The following is an 18,499-nucleotide window of genomic DNA, read 5'->3' on the forward strand; positions in this document are numbered from 1 at the left end:
CTTATTTGGAATTCTGCATTTGAAAACATGAATGCTCAAGTGTGTCAAATTTGATTATCACAGTAATCATGGGTATGTTATGACTGATCCATTGCATAACTCATTTCTAGTTATTTTTCTCTAAACTAACATAAATTCCATTAAATCTCAGTTTTCCTTTTAACAACAGAATAAGATGGAAAAAGGGAACAAACATTAATGAAAACTCAGATTGCAAAGTGTCATTATTTTTCCTGGCTCAGACAACAGGTTTTGAAAGATTAAATTTTTCAATATACTCAATTATTTTTGAAGGAGTAGCACAAAACAGGTTTTACCAGGTTTGTCTGTGAGAAAAGGAAGTATTTAACTATCAATTCACTCAATGGTAGAAGTCCATCCAATCATAGGCCTGGGAAACAGCACAAGTCTCCAGCTCTGAATGAAAATGCTAATTATAACTGCTTCTTCTGACCTCCTCTGAGCACTTGCTGCTTCTGCGTCTCTGAACATGGTAATATTCTGACCAACTCGTTATGTCAAGAGATTTTTCACCCTTCAAATTGCTAATTCCTTCATCAGAAAATTTCCTATTGCCCCAATCTTGATTTCTACTAATCCCCCACACTGCTTTCTATCCCTGTCTTAGAGCACATGTGTCCGTCCCTTATCTCCTGATAGTAAATTAGAAGCTATTCAAAGGCTGTGATGGTGACGGACCCATCTTGGTATTTCTGGGATGCCAAGCAAAGGGGCCTCTCCACAGAGGATCTTTAATAAATAGTTATTTAAAACTGCCCATGCAAATGCCTACCATCATAGAGAAGAAAGATTGTTGACCTAACAGGGCACCAAACATTAAATAAGCATTTTTAATGATGACCTATATAGGAATAATAACAGTGACTAATTTCCCAGTAATCCAGTCAAAGGACAAAATCTTCAGTAATAAGACATCACTAATTCTTCAATGCTCAGATAAAAGTTAAACCATGGTTTTAAAATCGATGACTAAACTAGATCTAAATATACTTTGTAGCCTGGCCAAATCTATTTTTAAAAATGATCAAGTATTAGTTTTCTTAGGACTAGAATGTAAAACAGTAGAGAGGGGGAAGAAACCTGACAGGAGCTGCGTCTCATCACACTAGTTTAAACTTACAAACTCGCTCATTAGAGATAACAAGAAAACCACACATTACTACATGCATCCAATCTGCCACCTTCATTTCTATTCCCTGGAACCAGAAGATCAAAACATTTGCCAATTTAAAAAATTCGCTTTAACAAAAGTTGGCTTATTATTTTTCTTCTCTTTATATTCTCCACATCCGGCTTCCTTTCCCATACCCATTCAAAGGGAAAAATTGTAAAGACAATGTTTGTTTAATATGAGCCTGATTTCTAAAAACCCATTTTTTATCCAAATTTGCCTTCCCATTTATTAGAAGATTATCATAGCATTTAAAAATCAGGAAATACTGACATATAATTATGATAATGATAATGATACCCCAACCAATGCTTGGAGTTTATAAATAAGTCTGGCAAAGAAAAAAATGTAACATTTTCCCAAGCAATTTGTTTCTATTTGTAAATGATAGGAAAACAGTTAACATGCCCAAAGAAAAGCAGCTAGTAGTGTCAGAAATATCTTTCAGCTGAACCTCAGGTTTTCTCTGAAATGAATCAAACTAATGACTAGCCATAGTGACAAATTAAAAAGGCTAATATCATTGGTCACTAAGCACAAATACACAGTTAAGTGGGATCAGAGATTCACGTTAGAGTGTAACTTTTATTAAGTACAACTGAATGGTTCTGAGGTCACTGATATAAGGACCATTACACTATAGCACAAAATACGTGCTTAAGATATCAAAACTTGGCCCTCCCCTGGTGGTGCAGCGGTTAAGCGCTGGGCTGCGCCGGTTTGATCCCCGGCCACCGGTGAGGGTCCCACATGCCGCTGTTCCCCTCAGCAGTGTACTTCGTAGGTCTGCCTGTTCTGTTCCCCGCTCTGGCTCTGGTGAATTCTCTCACCCTCCCGCACTTCTGACTGTACCCAGTGTTTGTATAAATAAATAAATCTTAAAAAAAAAAAAAAAAAAAAGAAATGAAAACTTGTTTACTCATAAATAACTCTTCATATACAGCCTAAAATGTAATGGTGAAATTCTAGCTGTTCTATTTTCAGTCCAGTGGATAAAATTCACGCACTGATTGGGCCTCCCTGGTAGCGCAAGGGGTTAAGCACTGTACTATGAAGCAATTCTCACAGCCTCTGCAGCATGAGTTTGATCCCGGGCCAGCCAGGGAGCATCTGGGGATGGCGCAGCAAATCTCTCCTGTCTTGCCCACTGCTCCCCTCAGCGGTGCGTTTCGGACAGTCTGCCTGTTCAGTTCCCCACTCTGTCTCTGGTGAATCCTCTCACCCCTCACCCCATAACCCCCTGGCCTGTACCCCAACTCTTATATGCATAAATAAATAAATCTTTTAAAAAAAAAAAAAATCATGCACTGATGAAGCAAAGGTCCCGGGGCCACCAATGAATGGAATTATTTCCCACAACCTCCCCAAACAAGAATGCCCACTGGTGGGGACAACAGGAACCGGGGAAGACCACAGATGAGTGGAAAACCATCTACCCCTTAGTAAAGAAATGGCTCAAAGTAAGCTCCTTAATGATGCTGAGAAATCTGTTAGTATTGTGTTTGTTTTTTATACTTACTTTCCCACCAATTAGTGGCAGAACATGCATCTTCCCGGTCAAGCTATCTTTCACAGAGGACACTATCAGGCAGGTCCCACACAGGATGACTTGACGTCTGGTCCATCGGTTCACTGGCAACTGCATTTTGCCTTTACGGACATTATACATTCCTGAGAGCTGAATCCGTTCAGAACTATTGGTGCTGTGAGGTTTTCCTAAAACAAACATAAGCAAATGTTTTAGCCTTAAAGAAACGAGCTTTTTTTCCCTACTTTTTGACATACCAGATAAATTACTTGGACAACAGAGATTATAAGGATTATAAATAAGATTGCTTATTGAGAGAATGTGAAGCCTGCAATAATACAACTATGGTATGAACTATCACATCTCCACATGTACATTTTAATATTAGGCAAAGAACCTTTTCCTTTAAACCCTAGGAAAAGACCATTTTAACTCCTCGATTACAACCCAGTTTAATTCCCATTATATCCTTTATAAATTTTACATTTTTTTAAAAAAAGATTTAATTATTTATTTATTTATACAAGCACTGGGTACAGTCAGAAGCGCTGGAGGGTGAGAGAATTCACCAGAGCCAGAGTGGGAAACAGAATAGGCAGACTGACAATACACTGCTGAGGGGAGCAGCGGGCTTGGCAGGAGAGGTCTGCGCACCATGTGGGACCCTCACCAGGTGGCCGGGGATCGAACCGGTGCTGCAGAGGCTGCAGGCAGCTTCGCAACCCAGTGCTCAACCGCTGTGCCACCAGGGAGGCCCTATACATTTTACATTTAAAAAACAAATGACTTCAAGATTTTAATGAATGACTAGAGTTAATTTAATTACACTAAGAAAATAATACAGATTGAGATATGAAAATAATATTCACGATCTAGCATTTAATAAAACTAATCAGTTTTAATGGAGTTCACTGCTGGTATTCTTCCTTCTATAATACTCACTGTATATTCATTATTAAGACAACATTAGGGCCTCCTTGGTGGCGCAAGGAGTTAAGCACAGCACTATGAAGCCATCTGCAGTCTCTGCAGCACAAGTTCGATCCCCGGCCACCAAGAAGCTACCCACATGGCGCAGCAGACCGCTCCTGTCTCGCCTGCTTCCCCCCTCAGCAGTGTATTTCTGTATATCTGCCTGTTCTGCTCCCCACTCTGTCTCTGTACCCCCTGCACCTCTGGCTTGTACCCCAGTTCTTTGTGAATAAATAAATCTTTTTTAAAAAAGACAACATCAAAAAAAGGAATGACTTTTCTAGTAAGAAAACACTACTCCATAACCATAGCAGAAGCCCTCAAAGATAAACTTAACACCAGTCTATGAAGGATGCTGTGGTGCTTGGGGCTCATGCAGGGTAACGCAGTCAGAGAGACACGGAGATGATGAGAAAAAGTCTTCATTTCCCAAATGGAAATGAATTTACTAGAAATACATTCAGGCAAGGCCTAACAACTCAATAGGAGAATTACTCTGATCAGCATGTGATGGATTTGTATAAACAAGGAGAAAAATATTTCCCATCTCTAAATATTAAATACATAATATCAAAAAGTACTGAAGTCCATGCTCAGAAATAAATTATGAGGGCCTCCCTGGTGGCACAGGGGTTAAGGACAGTGCTATAAAGCTACTGCCAGCCACTACAGACAAGTTCGATCCACGTGGGCCAGGGAGCAAACCACATGGCATAGCAGACCTCTCCTGTCTCACCCGCTGCGCCCCTCAGCAGTGAATTTCAGTACATCTGCCTGTTCTGCTCCCCACTCTCTCTGGTGAATCCTCTCACCACCACCCCACACCTTTGGCTTTCACCCCAGCACTTGTATGCATAAATAAATAAATATTTAAAAAAAAAAAGAAATTATGAGAGATATTTGTCCTTGAATAGGACCAAAGCCAGAGTGTTATCTCATTTATCTGGAAGTTTGCCTAGTTGCCAAGAGCTAGCAGAAAAAACAGATTTGAGAGAAGTTCCATTATTATGAGGATTTAGAACTAACAAACACCAAGCTGCTTTGGTAGGTACTAGTACCTGCTGGAGAGAGAAACAGGAAGAACAGCAGCACCAAACATGGGTATCGAGACAATCTGCAACGTCTGAAACCTCCCAATAATACACCTCTGGGCAGAACTGCTAGCAAATAACACAACTGGCAGGTTGGAAGTTCACTTCTTTTTTTCTCTCATTATATCAAAATCTTTTATAAAATACCGCACACATACAATTTTGCTGGGACTGGCCTAGAGTGAAGTCTGACAATGGTTCAGCTATTTAAGCCTGGTGTTCAAAACATTACACGCAAGGGCTGTCAGGGGTGAGCCATGGAGTTTTCTCTCCACCAAATGCTAATGCTCCCACAACTAGGTAGGAAGCCCAGGAGACGATTCAAAATATACTTGCTAAAGGCTGCCAATGACAGCTCTGACCCCAGTCACTTATTTGTCCCATTCTTTACAAGTTCATTTACTTCCAGAAAGACGCACAATCTCAGAGTTCCTTTGCACATGACAGACTCCTGTAGGGAGGGAGTGAGAAGAAAAGACTTAGAAGAAAAAGGAAAGGTAAATACAAGATGAGAACAGGCTGCTGGATTTCCAAAATCCAATTTCTATGACTGTAATATCATTAATAGGGAATCTGATCTAAATACATGGGCACACATATACACGCTTAGACAAAGACTAGTGAATGCCAAGAGACAGGCATTTTGTTCAGGTACATGGGAGAGAGGCTTCAGGGTCATGTGTTAATGTCACATTTAGGTAGAGCTATGAATAGAGAGACTAAAGAGAAAGACAACAGGGGTATACAAGGATCAGCCCTTCAATGTGTCAAATCCATATACATCCCGGGAAAAAAGGACCAGAGCAAATTACCAGCTAGACCAGGAGATGTGTATGTACACACACACACACACACACACACACACACACACACACATCCCAGCCTTAGTTCATATATCTATATAAAGACATCATCTGAAATAAGAGGCTGGCCTCTTACTTCCTAATCAGAACATCACTCAAGAGTCTTGGAGCCAAATGGTAAGATCAATTTGTCCATGGAAAGTTCTGAACATCCCAGTCTGAATCAAATCCCTCTTGTATTGCTCCAAGTGAACTTTAATATCCTTGTCTGTTCCCTCCCAGGGTGTTTCAGATCAGACATACCTCAGAAGGCCTCAGACCTTGGCTGTGTGCCAACTGGGCTCTGGGGAAAAGGGAGAAGAGTGAGCAATACATACCTGGGCAGTTACCCAGGGGAACCCTCATTTGTGCAGACTTCCTACTTGATGATAGAAGGAATTATTTTAGCTCTCCCTAAAAATTTTCAAACGCCTTGATTTAAGAGAATTCCAATTGTTTTATGCTTTAAGAAATATTGACAACAATGAAGAAAATAATGCCTGCCAGCTTAAAGTTAGATGGGTTGTTGTAACTTTCTAGAAATGTTTCTCTAATTTCCTACAGGCTTAAGGCATTTCTCACAAGATCCATGACTAAAGGTAAACAAAAAAAGCAAGTATTGCAAGCTGCATTAGAGACCTGATTACAGCAGAGAGAGACAAAATATAATTCTTTCTCTCTCCCACTCACTTGACACATGGCAGACAAGGTGATCCATACAAGTTTATTTTATAAACAGACACTAGCTCAAAGGTGGTCATGGCCTGCTTGTAGAACATGATAGTGCTATGCTAAAGAAGCACACTAGCATCTCTGAGTCTTCGAACTCCTCTCCCACACAAAATTGACAACTCTTATTGACCTCAGGTAGTGCAACTGCTGTTTAAGGAAGGAATAAAAGAGTTTGAAATATCCACTATAAGCTAGGGTTATGCTAGAAGCTGGGGATATCAAGAAAATATTTTCTGCACCAACTTGCTTAAAGCTGGGTTTTTCAAAATGTGGTCCAAGGGCTAGGTTTCTACTATAACAGCATACAAATCTGTAACCTTAGTAACCAAAGCCTGAAATTGCATTTCAGCAACCACCAATCAAAGATCTGGGTGCTCTGTAGCCATAAGCTAAAACACTTAGGATAATTAAGTCAAAGTCAGCTTGTTTCCTAATATATGTATTTTTTATATTCATGAAATTAGATTTTCTAATGTTTTCTCCCTATGCTAATCACTTTCACATATTTTCACTGATTTGCTTTTTGTCACTTTACATACAGGTTATTGAGTGTGCCAAGAGTTCATTCCTTTATATCCCTGAGTAATATTCCATTGTTTAATGTATGTTTTTCTTTTAACCATTCATCGGCTAATAGACATTGAGTTGTTTCCGATTTTTTCCCCTATTTTGACAGAGAAAATTAGTGTGGAAGTTCTTGTGCATTTATTTCTTGGGTAAATACACAGGCCTGGAATGGGTTAAGTTGTACCATTCTATGGTACAGATATGCAGAAGTGGGCAAAGAGTTCCAGCAGCTCTGCCTCCAGGTGAACATGTTAGCCATTCTAGCACATATACAGTGGTGGTATTTCATTATATTTAATCTGCTTTCCTCTAGTGACTAGTAAAACTAATAGCCTATCAAGAATTTGTGATCCACACACCTTTGCTAAGGTGGCTAGTTAAAATCTTTTGTCCAAGTCTAGCTGGATTAAGTTTTCCATATATTCTAAATACTAGCCCATTGTCAGCTAAAGACCTGGAAATATTTTCTCCCAATCTAGCTTGTATATCTTTTTCTTTTTTCTTTTTTAAAGATTTATTTATTTATTTATACAAGCACTGGGTCAGAAGCGCAGGAGGGTGAGAGAATTCACCAGAGCCAGAGCAGGGAACAGAACAGGCAGACTGATGAAATACGTTGCTGAGGGGAGCAGCAGGCGCGACAGGAGAGGTCTGTGTGCCATGTGGGACCCTTGCAGGCAGCCAGGGATTGAACCGGTGCTGCAGAGGCTACGGGCAGCTTCGCAGCCCAGTGCTCAACCGCTGCGCCACCAGGGGAGGCCCTATATCTTTTTCTTGACAATACTTTGGGAAAGCAAGTTTCCAATTTAATGATGTCCAATTATTTGATTTAGTGTTTTTGGATTGTATTTAAGAACTAACACACTTAAGATGACTAAGATTTTCTTCCATGTTTTCTTTTAAATTTTATAGCTTTTATTCTTACATTTAAGTCTATGATCAATTTCAAATTAAATTTTATATATAGGAAGAAATAAGTAGAGGTCTGGGGGTTGGTTGGTTTGGTTGGATTCTTTGACAAATGGCTACCATTCAACAAATGAAAAGCTTACCCATTCCCACTGAATTTCTTTTGGCATCTGTATCAAAACTTTGTGTCCATAGCTGGTTTGGTCAGTTTCTTGAATATTCCTATTTCAGCCTCTATTTGTTTATCTTCCACTCACATCACATGACCTTGATTACTGAATCTTTATAGTTAGTCTTGAAATCAGGAAGCATGAGACCTCCTTTGTGAAGAGTGACAGTTCTACACTCTTCCACTGCAATCTGGATACCTCATTTTTCTTGCCTCACTGCACTAGCTAGAACCTTCCATATGATATTCAATAAAAGTTGAAGGCAGACATTTTTTCCTTTCCCCTAATCTCTGAGGGATAGCATTGTATTCACACCATTCAAAACCCTACTAATGTTTTTCACAGATTTTTTTAATCAAACTGAAAGTTTCCATCTATTCCTAAGTTGCCATGGTTTTTGTCTTTGTTTTTGTTGTTTTTTAAATCAGAAAGGGATGCTAGAATTATTCAAATCCTTATTTTGTTGTCTACTGAGATGGTCACAATCATAATAAATACAAATGTTCCTTAAATGTTGAACTAGTCTTGCATTTCCAGGATGAACTGCACTTGGTAAAGATGTATAATCATTTTTGGGCCTCCCCGGTGGCGCAGCGGTTGAGCGCTGGGTTGCGAAGCTGCCCACAGCCTCTGCCGCGCCGGTTGGATCCCCGGCTGCTCCCCGGCCACCGGAGGAGGGTCCCGCATGGCGCGCAGACCTCTCCTGCCGCCCGCTGCTCCCCTCAGCAGTGTACTTCGGTCCTTCTGCCTGCTCTGCTCCCCGCTCTGGCTCTGGTGAATTCTCTCACCCTCCCGCTCTTCTGACTATACCCAGTGCATGTATAAACAAAACAAAGAAACAAATAAATAAATAAAACATGCCTCTATTAAAAAAAAAAAAAAAGATGTATAATCATTTTTATATATTGTTGGATTCAATTTGCTAAAACTTCATAATTATTACATTTATGTTCATGGGGGATTTGGGTGTACTACTTTTCCTTTTTCATAATGTCTTTTTTCTGTCTTTGGTAGAATTCACCTGTGAAACCATAAGGACCTGGAGTCTTATTTTTATCTCGGGGTTTTTTTGGGGGCGGGCAGCAGTGAGAGAGAGAGAGAGACTATCATAATTATAATTTCAGTATCTTTACTATAGTTCTATTTCTTCTTTAGCAAGCTTTGGTAGCCTGACTTTCAAGAAGTCAGTTAGTCATTCAGTTAGCACAAAGTTATTAATATTTCCTTATTAAACTTTTAATACCCATGGAATTTGCTTTGATGTCATTTGCTCTCTCATTCTTCATATCTGGTAATTTGACTTTTCCATCTTTTTCTGATCAGTTTGGTCACAAAATTATGAATTTTATTAAGCTTCTCGAAGAACCAGCTTTTGGTTTCATTCTCTGCTGTTTTGTTTATGACTTAATTTATCTCTGCCCCAACATTATTGTTTCTTTTAGTAATTTTAGAATTTACACTCATTTTTTTATAGTTTCTTACAGTAGAAACTGCAGTCACAGATTTAAGATTTTTCTCTTTTCCTAGAAAAGGCATTTAAATGCTATACCGCTTCTTCTAAGCACTGCTTTAGTTGCATTCTATAAATCTGGACATACTGTGGTTTCTAATTCAATCATTTTTCTTTTTGCAGTGTTTTACTTACTGTTAATTCCATCCAACATACTTTCTATCTTTAGAAGTTCAATTTGGGTATATACACACTCGTGCACAGACACACACACATACATACACACACACACACACACAAAGTATCTATCTCCCATGTCTCTCCTTACTATGCTCATGCTTTAACTTTCATGAATATATGGAACATGATTATAATAGCTACTTAGATATCCTTGTCAACTAATTCTGTCATCTGTATCATTTCTGTGTCAGTTTCATTTATTGAGGTTTCTTATTATATGTCATATTTTCCTGCTGCTTTACACACCTGGCAACTTCTGTTTGGATGTTAATCATTTTACTTTATTGAATACTGGATATTTTTGCATTTCTATAAGTATTATGGAGTTTTATTCTGGGACACAATTTGGGTTTTAAAATCTTGCTGTCTAAGATTTGTTGTATAAACCAGAATGACTTTATGTCTTGAGCTAAAAACATTGGCTAGCAATACCCTGTAAATTATAAGAGTTTTCATATTGACTGGTAGGAACCTCAACTATTCCTGCCTCTGTGAGATTTTCAAGGTTTATTCCTTCCTCTTCTTTTTGGTTTTTTCTCCACCCCCAACTTCCACCTCAACATACCTAAGACAACTGGGTAGAGCTAATCTGATGGGAAAATCCTGGCTGAGAATTTTGAAGTGGCCTCCTTTTTTGACTTCAGTAAGGCAGATTATTACAACAACTGCTTCAGACACAGGGGTTCCAAAAATACGGTCTCAGGACCAACAGTACCAGAATCACCTGAAACTAATTAGCAATGTAAATTTCCAGGTCTCACCCCAGAACTACAGAATTGGCATCTCTGAGGGTGCCTCCCAGCCATCTGTGTTTCAACAACCCCTATATAAACACCAACTGAATCAAAGAACACAGAGATCCCTGTGAACCTTTATACAAATTCCTCCATTTTTCAAAATTAGAATCTGGGTTTCTGCTGTTTTTTTCTTCTGTTCTCTAATTTAAACTCTACACTTAAATGTCATTCCACAGATGAATTTTAACTTTAGGGAGTAAAAAAAAAAAAAAAGAACATAGTAAACCATCACTAATTTGGGTTCCACTAACTTAAAATTTTGACCAGAAACTTCTGAAATTAAAATCCTCCTTTGTGTTATCTACTCACAGATAATTTTACTAAGTAAATTAATAAACGTGATTAGGAGAAAAGCATTTATTTAAGGGAAGCTAATAACTACAGCCTGTTGTACTACAATATGTGATTTGCTTAATGCCAACTAGCTCACATATGGTCATAAAGTGGAATTAGTATAATACACGTTATGTCGGGTCCTAAGGACTTACTAGAGGGGGCAGGCATAATACTGGGAATAGAATTACAACTTTCAAAAGAAAAAGTCCACAGTAAATACATTGCCTTAGTGTCCACAAGGCTCTGCTATTGTACATTTTTAATATTCCATAAGGGAATCAACTTCCAGTCACACTAAGCTGACTGCCTGGCTGTCTGGGTTATCTCCATTATTACTTTTGGTTGTAAAGCTTTGTGGACATAAGAATCCTGGCACTCCCCAACCCCTTTTAATTTTAATTTATGATTCCAGAGAACATGAGAATTTTCAGGAATATGCATTATTTGTAGAAGACCACATATGTTTTAACTAGAAGACCATTGAAATACCATAGAAATAAATACAAATTTGGTTGTTGCCAATTAACATGTGTTTGCTAAACATACTCTAGTGTTTATCACTGTAGCAGTTGAGGAATATATCCACAAATTATTTTAAATCTTCCTTTCAAAGGTGGAGGCTAACTCCAAGCCCCGTGCCTGTGAACTATACTTAGCGACCTGCCTCTAACAAACAGAATGTGTGGTAGGAGGGACTGAGCTCATGACTTCTGCAAGCCATAATCCTCCTTGTTCTCTCTAGGATCACGACCTCTGGAGAAGCCAGCTACTGTGTCATGAGGACACTCCGGGAACCCTCTGAGAAGGCCAACAATGTGAGGAACTGAAACAACCTGCCAACAACCAGCAAGGAACTGAGGTTTCTTTCACCAGCCACACTGGCAGGTGATCCTCTGGCCTCTGTACAGCTCACAAAACCGCTGGCCCTAGACACCCCGACTGCAAAATGCATAGTGAGGGCGACCGACTGCCCAGGTAACTTGGAGAAATAATGAGACAATAGAGACACATGTCTTATGTTATGGAGGTGATAACTAATAAAACTTTACTATGTTGGCTTCACTTAGTTCCACTTACTTAAACACAGTAAAACTTTAATAACCTACATTTTCCTAAAATAATCTAAAAAGTAATTCACAGGACCTTGTTCTAATAGTCAAAATAAATAAAATGACACATTAAGTAATCACAATTTCTAAAATGTAAGACAGCATGAGGATATGGCACCAAAAAGTAAGACAGTTTAATCACTACATAAAAATCAAGGAAGGAATTTTCTATGTGCCTGGAACTGAAATGGTCAGGAATGAGTGAGAATACTCAATTCTCTCTACCTTTGGAGCCTAGATTGATAAAACTCTAAAGCATGTTTCTTATTGCATATAAATCCTTAAATCCTTCTTGACTACCTCCAGTGACAAAAAGACTGAATTAAATTACCTGTCCAGGGTCATCTCAAGAGCTGGTAGAAGGATTTAAACAACCCCATAATAAGGTCTAGAGACCTGAGTGTTCAACTGGCTCCTGGGAATTCTATCTTAGTGTTGAAAGGCTAAACAAGCTCAGCAAGGCACGTTGGCAGAAGATTTGAAGCAGATTTAAGACTAGCTGCTTTTAGCTAATGGAAATGACAACCAGCTGCTAAATAGGTTTGGGGTGAGTTAACTTAAGCATCATATCAAAATATACAAAGTCAACTGCCCAGTAAATCTTGCTTCTTACTGACAGCTACTCAATTCGATTAGGTTTATTTATATCTCCCAAATTACTGTAGATCCTTAGCCTGGAGAAATGTCACACCCTGAACCTTTCTCTAATATCTAAATTTTTAAATGCCACTAGAGTTTATAATTTCCCTCATAATACTCAATAAACAGTACCTGAAAAATGTGAGCTACGACTTCACAAGCTTAAATGCTATGAAAACAAAAGGGTCAAAGTCATTTAAAAGGGTTAACAAAAAACCACCAACGCAAACTAATATAAACTATGGTAAAATGAGCCTCGAACTTAAAAAAATGGAAAATCCAAAGTTATGAAGAGGATGAATATGACTGTACATTGTGGGTAATATGTAGCTAACTATAACAAATTAAAATGCTAAAAGAAAATGCTGAGTGAAAGTTACAGCTGAGTGTCTTCAGCTACAATCGCTGGGAAGACTTGCTAAACACAGCTTGCAGGGTTTCCCACCACCCAGAGTTTGGGATTCAATAATTGTGCATGGGGCGCAGAGATTCCACCGATGCTGCGCATCTGGGGAGCACAGTCAAGAACCCTTGCATTATAGGTTAACAGTGTCTTTGTGGCCTGCAGACCATCAGCATTTGGTTGAAGGAGCAAGTGAATCAGGCTGGGGAGACCATGAACAAACTACAGAACGGTGTTGTCTTTCACAATCCCCTCCTGTCTCGCTCCCTCTTCTTCCCCACCTCCTTCACAAGAAATAAGGTTCATCTCTCAGGCCTCTTTAAAGTGCCTCCATTCCATCAATCGACCAAAATTATCCCATAATATCTAAATTTCTGATGCTCACATCACTTTCTGGGGTATGTTCAGATGTGGGTTTCATTACGATTTTGGTTTCCAGAGACTCTTTCACGAGTTTCTTCAGCTCACTTCTAGGAGCAATACTTGGTTAGCTGGTGCAGCCCCGGCCCGAATCACTTATTTGGCAAAGAATACACATTTGAAAAATTTCATCAAATCATCCTTTACCTGCCAGCTCAATGTCTTTGCCATCTGTCACTTCCCAGAGATGGTAGCAGTCTTGTCTTTCCTCTGGGTCACTGCAGACCATACCTTAACAACCCTTTTCAACAATCTGTTGTTTTCTTTCTCATTTGAATAATTTTTCCCTTGGCTAAAACAATCAGTGCATCAGTTTTACAACTTTCGGTTGTCACTTCCATTGTAATGGATGGCAGACTTGTTCAGGTTCACAGGGCTGTTAAGTTTCTGCTACATTCAACATTCTTAAATTACTCACAACATCTATTTTTGGCTTAAACAACAAGTCTTTGGTAGACTTGAGAATTTTCATCACCTGCCTTTCCAGCTGGCTTTACTTTCGTGGTGCTTCTCCCAAAGAATAATGTCACAAGGCACATGCGTTAAAGCGTAAAACACCACGAGAGACGAGAAACAGCTGAACATCCCTGAAATGATGGAGCTGGGCAGGAGACGTCAGGGAAGCTTGACTCAAATTTGGACCTCAGAAAAAACACAAATTACTACCTATACTGTGAGATTTTGGTGGCTTCAAGAATGACTAAACTGGGCCTCCCTGGTGGCGCAGTGGTTGAGTGCTGGGTTGCGAAGCTGCCCGCAGCCTCTGCAGTGCCGGTTTGATCCCCGACCACCAGGCAAGGGTCCCACATGGCGCGCAGACCTCTCCTGCCACCTGCTGCTCCCCTCAGCAGTGTATTTCATCAGTCTGCCTGTTCTGCTCCCCGCTCTGGCTCTGGTGAATTCTCTCACCCTCCCACGCTTCTGACTGTACCCAGTGCTTGTATCAATAAATAAATAAATCTTTAAAAAAAATGACTAAACCATAAATCTGAGAACCCTAAAGTACAGTATACCCTGATTTACTCTAACTGCTCTCAAACGCATAAACATACTAACTCCTTTGGATGAAAACTCTTTTGTGTCAGAGGTGAAGTGAACTGCTGTGGGTGTGGAGATCAGGGTAGCCAGACAGTCCATTGCTTCCCGCTGAATCAAGTTTGCACTGGGAAACTTCTATAAAAGTGTTGTGATGTTCTCATCAGGCACAAACACATTCATAAGTAAATATTCAAGTAAAACTTCTAAAACCAAGCATGAATGATTTTTTTATAATCCAGATGATTATTCCTTTCTACTAAAACATAGTTTAAAAACATAGTTTACACATAATTTCCATTTCCTTGACTGTGAAGAAGACTTCAGTCAGGATAACTTGAGATGGTTACACAATTGCTTAAAATCCAGCACTATTCAAAATTCTTTTCCAGAGTGGGTGGGGTTAGAGTAAGTTTATAATACATACTAATAATGTTTTAAGTTGACTTTTACAAATAAAAACAAAGATTTCAACAGCAAAACAACTTCCTAAAAACATTTTCCACTCCTCTCTATTCAGTTAATAAGAACGAGGTTGGTCTAAGGAATCTAGTCTCAGCATCTTTAAAACTGACTTTAACAAACTATCTGTACAAAGTTCACCTCAGAAATGTCCAAAAGTCACCCATTCCAAACAGATGACTATACCTCAACTTGTTAGAGGTCTCTAAAAAGCAATTTACAAAATCTCCCATAATTAGCTAATTCCTATGTTATGTCTGCAGGAAACTTCACAAGCTTCTTTTTAAACCTCAGAACCACACAGAAAGTCCAGTTTCCATTTAAATTATTTTCAATTAAAACTTTAATTATACCCACTGCATCAAAAGATTTATTAAAAGGAGTAAAAAACCCACAAAATAATCATAACCCTATGATTTTTTGAACTATTATAAACACTTTGATGAAATGTTTACATTTTTTATTTGAAAATTGTTCACATACTTGCAATCATAACATGCACACCATTTTATATACTGCTTTAACCTTTTCAAATAGGAACATGCATACTTTTCCAAATTGTCAATCTTTACATTTAAAGACTTTCAAAATGCTCCATTAGCTACCTTTCATTTACCCATTTCTTCATTATTGAGGATTGTTTCCTAATTTTCATTCTATTAATTGCTAAATCAAAGTGAATGACTTTTTTTTTTCTTTACAATTCCCGATCCTTTCAAATATTACCCATTCTTTCTAGCCAACAACTCTAAGTAAGCTATAAATCAAAATGAGCAAAAAATAAGCATATTTCCACTATTGAATACTTTTCTCAAAGGAATGAGTAACCTTTCCAGATATCCTAAGAACATGTGAAAGAAAAAATAGCACATAAAATTATACAATGAATAAAAGTGAATGCACATCCACTACTCATAAAAGATTTCATGTTGTTGATATCAGTACTTGTGTTTAAGTAAGAGATGGGATGTTACTACCTTTTAAAGAGTGATTAAGAGAAAACAAACTAAAAAAGTAAACTAAAGAAAAATAAAGCTACAATTTTTCTTGTGAAAACTTTTATTACCTGTTCACAAATAGCATTCTAATTTTATCTAGCACTCCATGTTCCCACCCTCCCCAAAAAAACAGCTTTTCACCAAAAGGAAGAAGTTAGAGGGAGAGTTACTCTGCCATAAGCCACTGGTTATGACGAGGCGCAGCAAGAACCACACAGCAATGAATTTAAAAAGCATCTCCAATGAAAAGAGTCCAACTGACCATCATGAGTATTATAGTGATTGCTATCAGAAAAGCATTTTCTTTCACTGCTTTATCCTGTTGCATAGGTCCATGTCTGGAATATACAAGGTGATCAACATATATTTTTTGAAAAAATAAAGTGAAATAAAATAATTCATTCAATGTAGTCAGAATAGAGCCTACCATCTAGAAAGTTTCATTGATCTTAACAGAATTTATTGCTCTAATTATATTTATTTATTAAGTTGTTCACATCTGGGGAACCTATTCTTTGGTGATAGAATCATCTATTCACAACTAAGTCTTCTTTTTAAAGGGCTCTAGAACCCCAGGATTCCAGTCTTCCTGAGCTTTAGAGCTCCTCTAATCCCGACCTTGGCTTGCAGATCCTAGGGCATGCCATACATGGTCTACAGGAACCAATCTTCCTATGCACAAGTCCAAAATCCACAACAGACTAAGAGCTCAACAAGTATTTGTAACATGAATGAATATGTTTCTATATTAAGGCCAAAAAGACCCAGCCACTTCCTCAAATACACAGAAATTTATGAAAACTATATAACCTACAGCTACATCTTTGAAACAAAAACAGGCTAGGAGTGAAAACAAGTGGCTCAACTTTCTAGCCTCTAATAGCCTTTAATTTATATTAGTTAGGAAAATATTTGCCTAGAATTACCAGTCAAATAGTTCAAGTTTCTTTTCTAAAAACATAAGACAATTTTATTTTTAAGGGAAGGAAAGGGCAAATGAAAGGCACTCAGCTGAATGATAGTATGTATCATTTTAAAAAAAAATAGCCTGTCCCTATTTTCATCATAAAGGATATTAGGACAATAAGCAGCTATATATATAAACACTCAAAGATATATTACAAAGGGATGAGTCAGAGATGATCCCAGGGCGAATGAGAGAGGAGGAGAAAAGGGAGGATTGTGCTGACAACACGAATAATATCCATTTATCATTTTAGTGTCCCTGGAAATTAGAGGAAAATCTGTTTCCAAAAATTGTTGACAGTCTGAAAGGATTATTTGCTAGCTCATTCTTCAGACTATAAATAAAGTGACCAGAACAAAAATTTTTGAGCACAAACACAAATTCCCAGGTACTATGAAACCCTCTAGCAGAAATGTAAAAGCCAGCTCATTTTCACTGTGATTTATAAAAGCAATATATTATTTTGTGGGAATCCAAAATTATCAAAGAGTAGGGCAACACATTATGTCATTACATCAAGCAACAAAGGGGAATTTGAGAGGAATGTCTTAGAACACACACTGGAAAATTTACGTCCCACATCCAAAATAATAAGACAAAATAAAAGCTTCATGACTATAAAATATATTAAAATGATTTTTTTAGTATGGATGCAACAAAATGCTATTTTGCACATACAAGTACATGTCAGACATACTGTCTTGGTAGAGACTGGCTAGATATTCAACGATCCTGTTCATCTTCCAGGACAGACAATAACTATTTCTCATTCTCTCCTGGAATTGGCTGGAGTCACGCAACTGGTTCTAGCTAACAAAAACTGCAAATACATATGCATGCAATTTCTTTTTTTTTTTTTTTTTTCATTTTTTTTCTTTTTTCTTTTATAGAGGCATGTTTTTTATTTATTTATTTGTTTGTTTGTTCGTTTGTTTCGTTTATACATGCACTGGGTACAGTCAGAAGCGCGGGAGGGTGAGAGAATTCACCAGAGCCAGAGCAGGGAGCAGAGCAGGCAGAAGGACCGAAGTACACTGCTGAGGGGAGCAGCGGGCGGCAGGAGAGGTCTGCGCACCATGTGGGACCCTCCTCTGGTGGCCGGGGAGCAGCCGGGAATCGAACCGGCGCTGCAGAGGCTGCGGGCAGCTTTGCATCCCAGCGCTCAACCGCTGCGCCACCGGGGAGGCCCTGCATGCAATTTCTAATTTGTCTATACAACAGCCCATATGCTCTGTAGGGGCTTCTCACTCTGACCCACTGGATGAAGATGGTCCAGGAGAGCTCCTGAAGAGGTGGAAGGGGAAGGAGCCCAGGTTCCTGAAAGGAGCCCAGGTTCACTTGGAAGGAGCTGTGTGACCAGACGCATAGCAATGGACTTGATCATGAGAATACAGCAAATTTATATTAAAATATCAGATTGGCTGGTTGCTGCAGCAGCTAAAATATCCTTGACTCACAGTTATATTCAAGTTGAAATTTCACCCTAACTGGAAACAAAATAAACTGCTATCATATTCCATGAGCAAACTTCTAGAACTTTTAGGTTGCCCAGCTTCCCATTCTTCTTTTAATATAAAGAGAAAAGGGCTGAGTACGCTGCCTGTCCCAGAGAGGAGCAGGGACTATGGTGCTAGCACCCT

General features: G+C 38.6%; 1 protein-coding gene across 1 annotated transcript in view; it reads right to left on the bottom strand.

The window, feature by feature from the left end:
• The window catches only part of PHLPP1 (PH domain and leucine rich repeat protein phosphatase 1), a 195,871-nt gene that overhangs the window by 90,667 nt on the left and 86,705 nt on the right, over nucleotides 1–18,499 (bottom strand). Inside the window, 1 exon segment of the mRNA XM_037509673.1 lies at nucleotides 2,712–2,908. Coding sequence (XP_037365570.1) covers nucleotides 2,712–2,908 — 197 coding nt within the window.

Source organism: Talpa occidentalis, unplaced genomic scaffold (assembly GCF_014898055.3).
Source record: "Talpa occidentalis isolate TD23 unplaced genomic scaffold, MPIMG_talOcc4v2.1 talOcc4.13, whole genome shotgun sequence".
Lineage (NCBI taxonomy): Eukaryota > Metazoa > Chordata > Mammalia > Eulipotyphla > Talpidae > Talpa > Talpa occidentalis.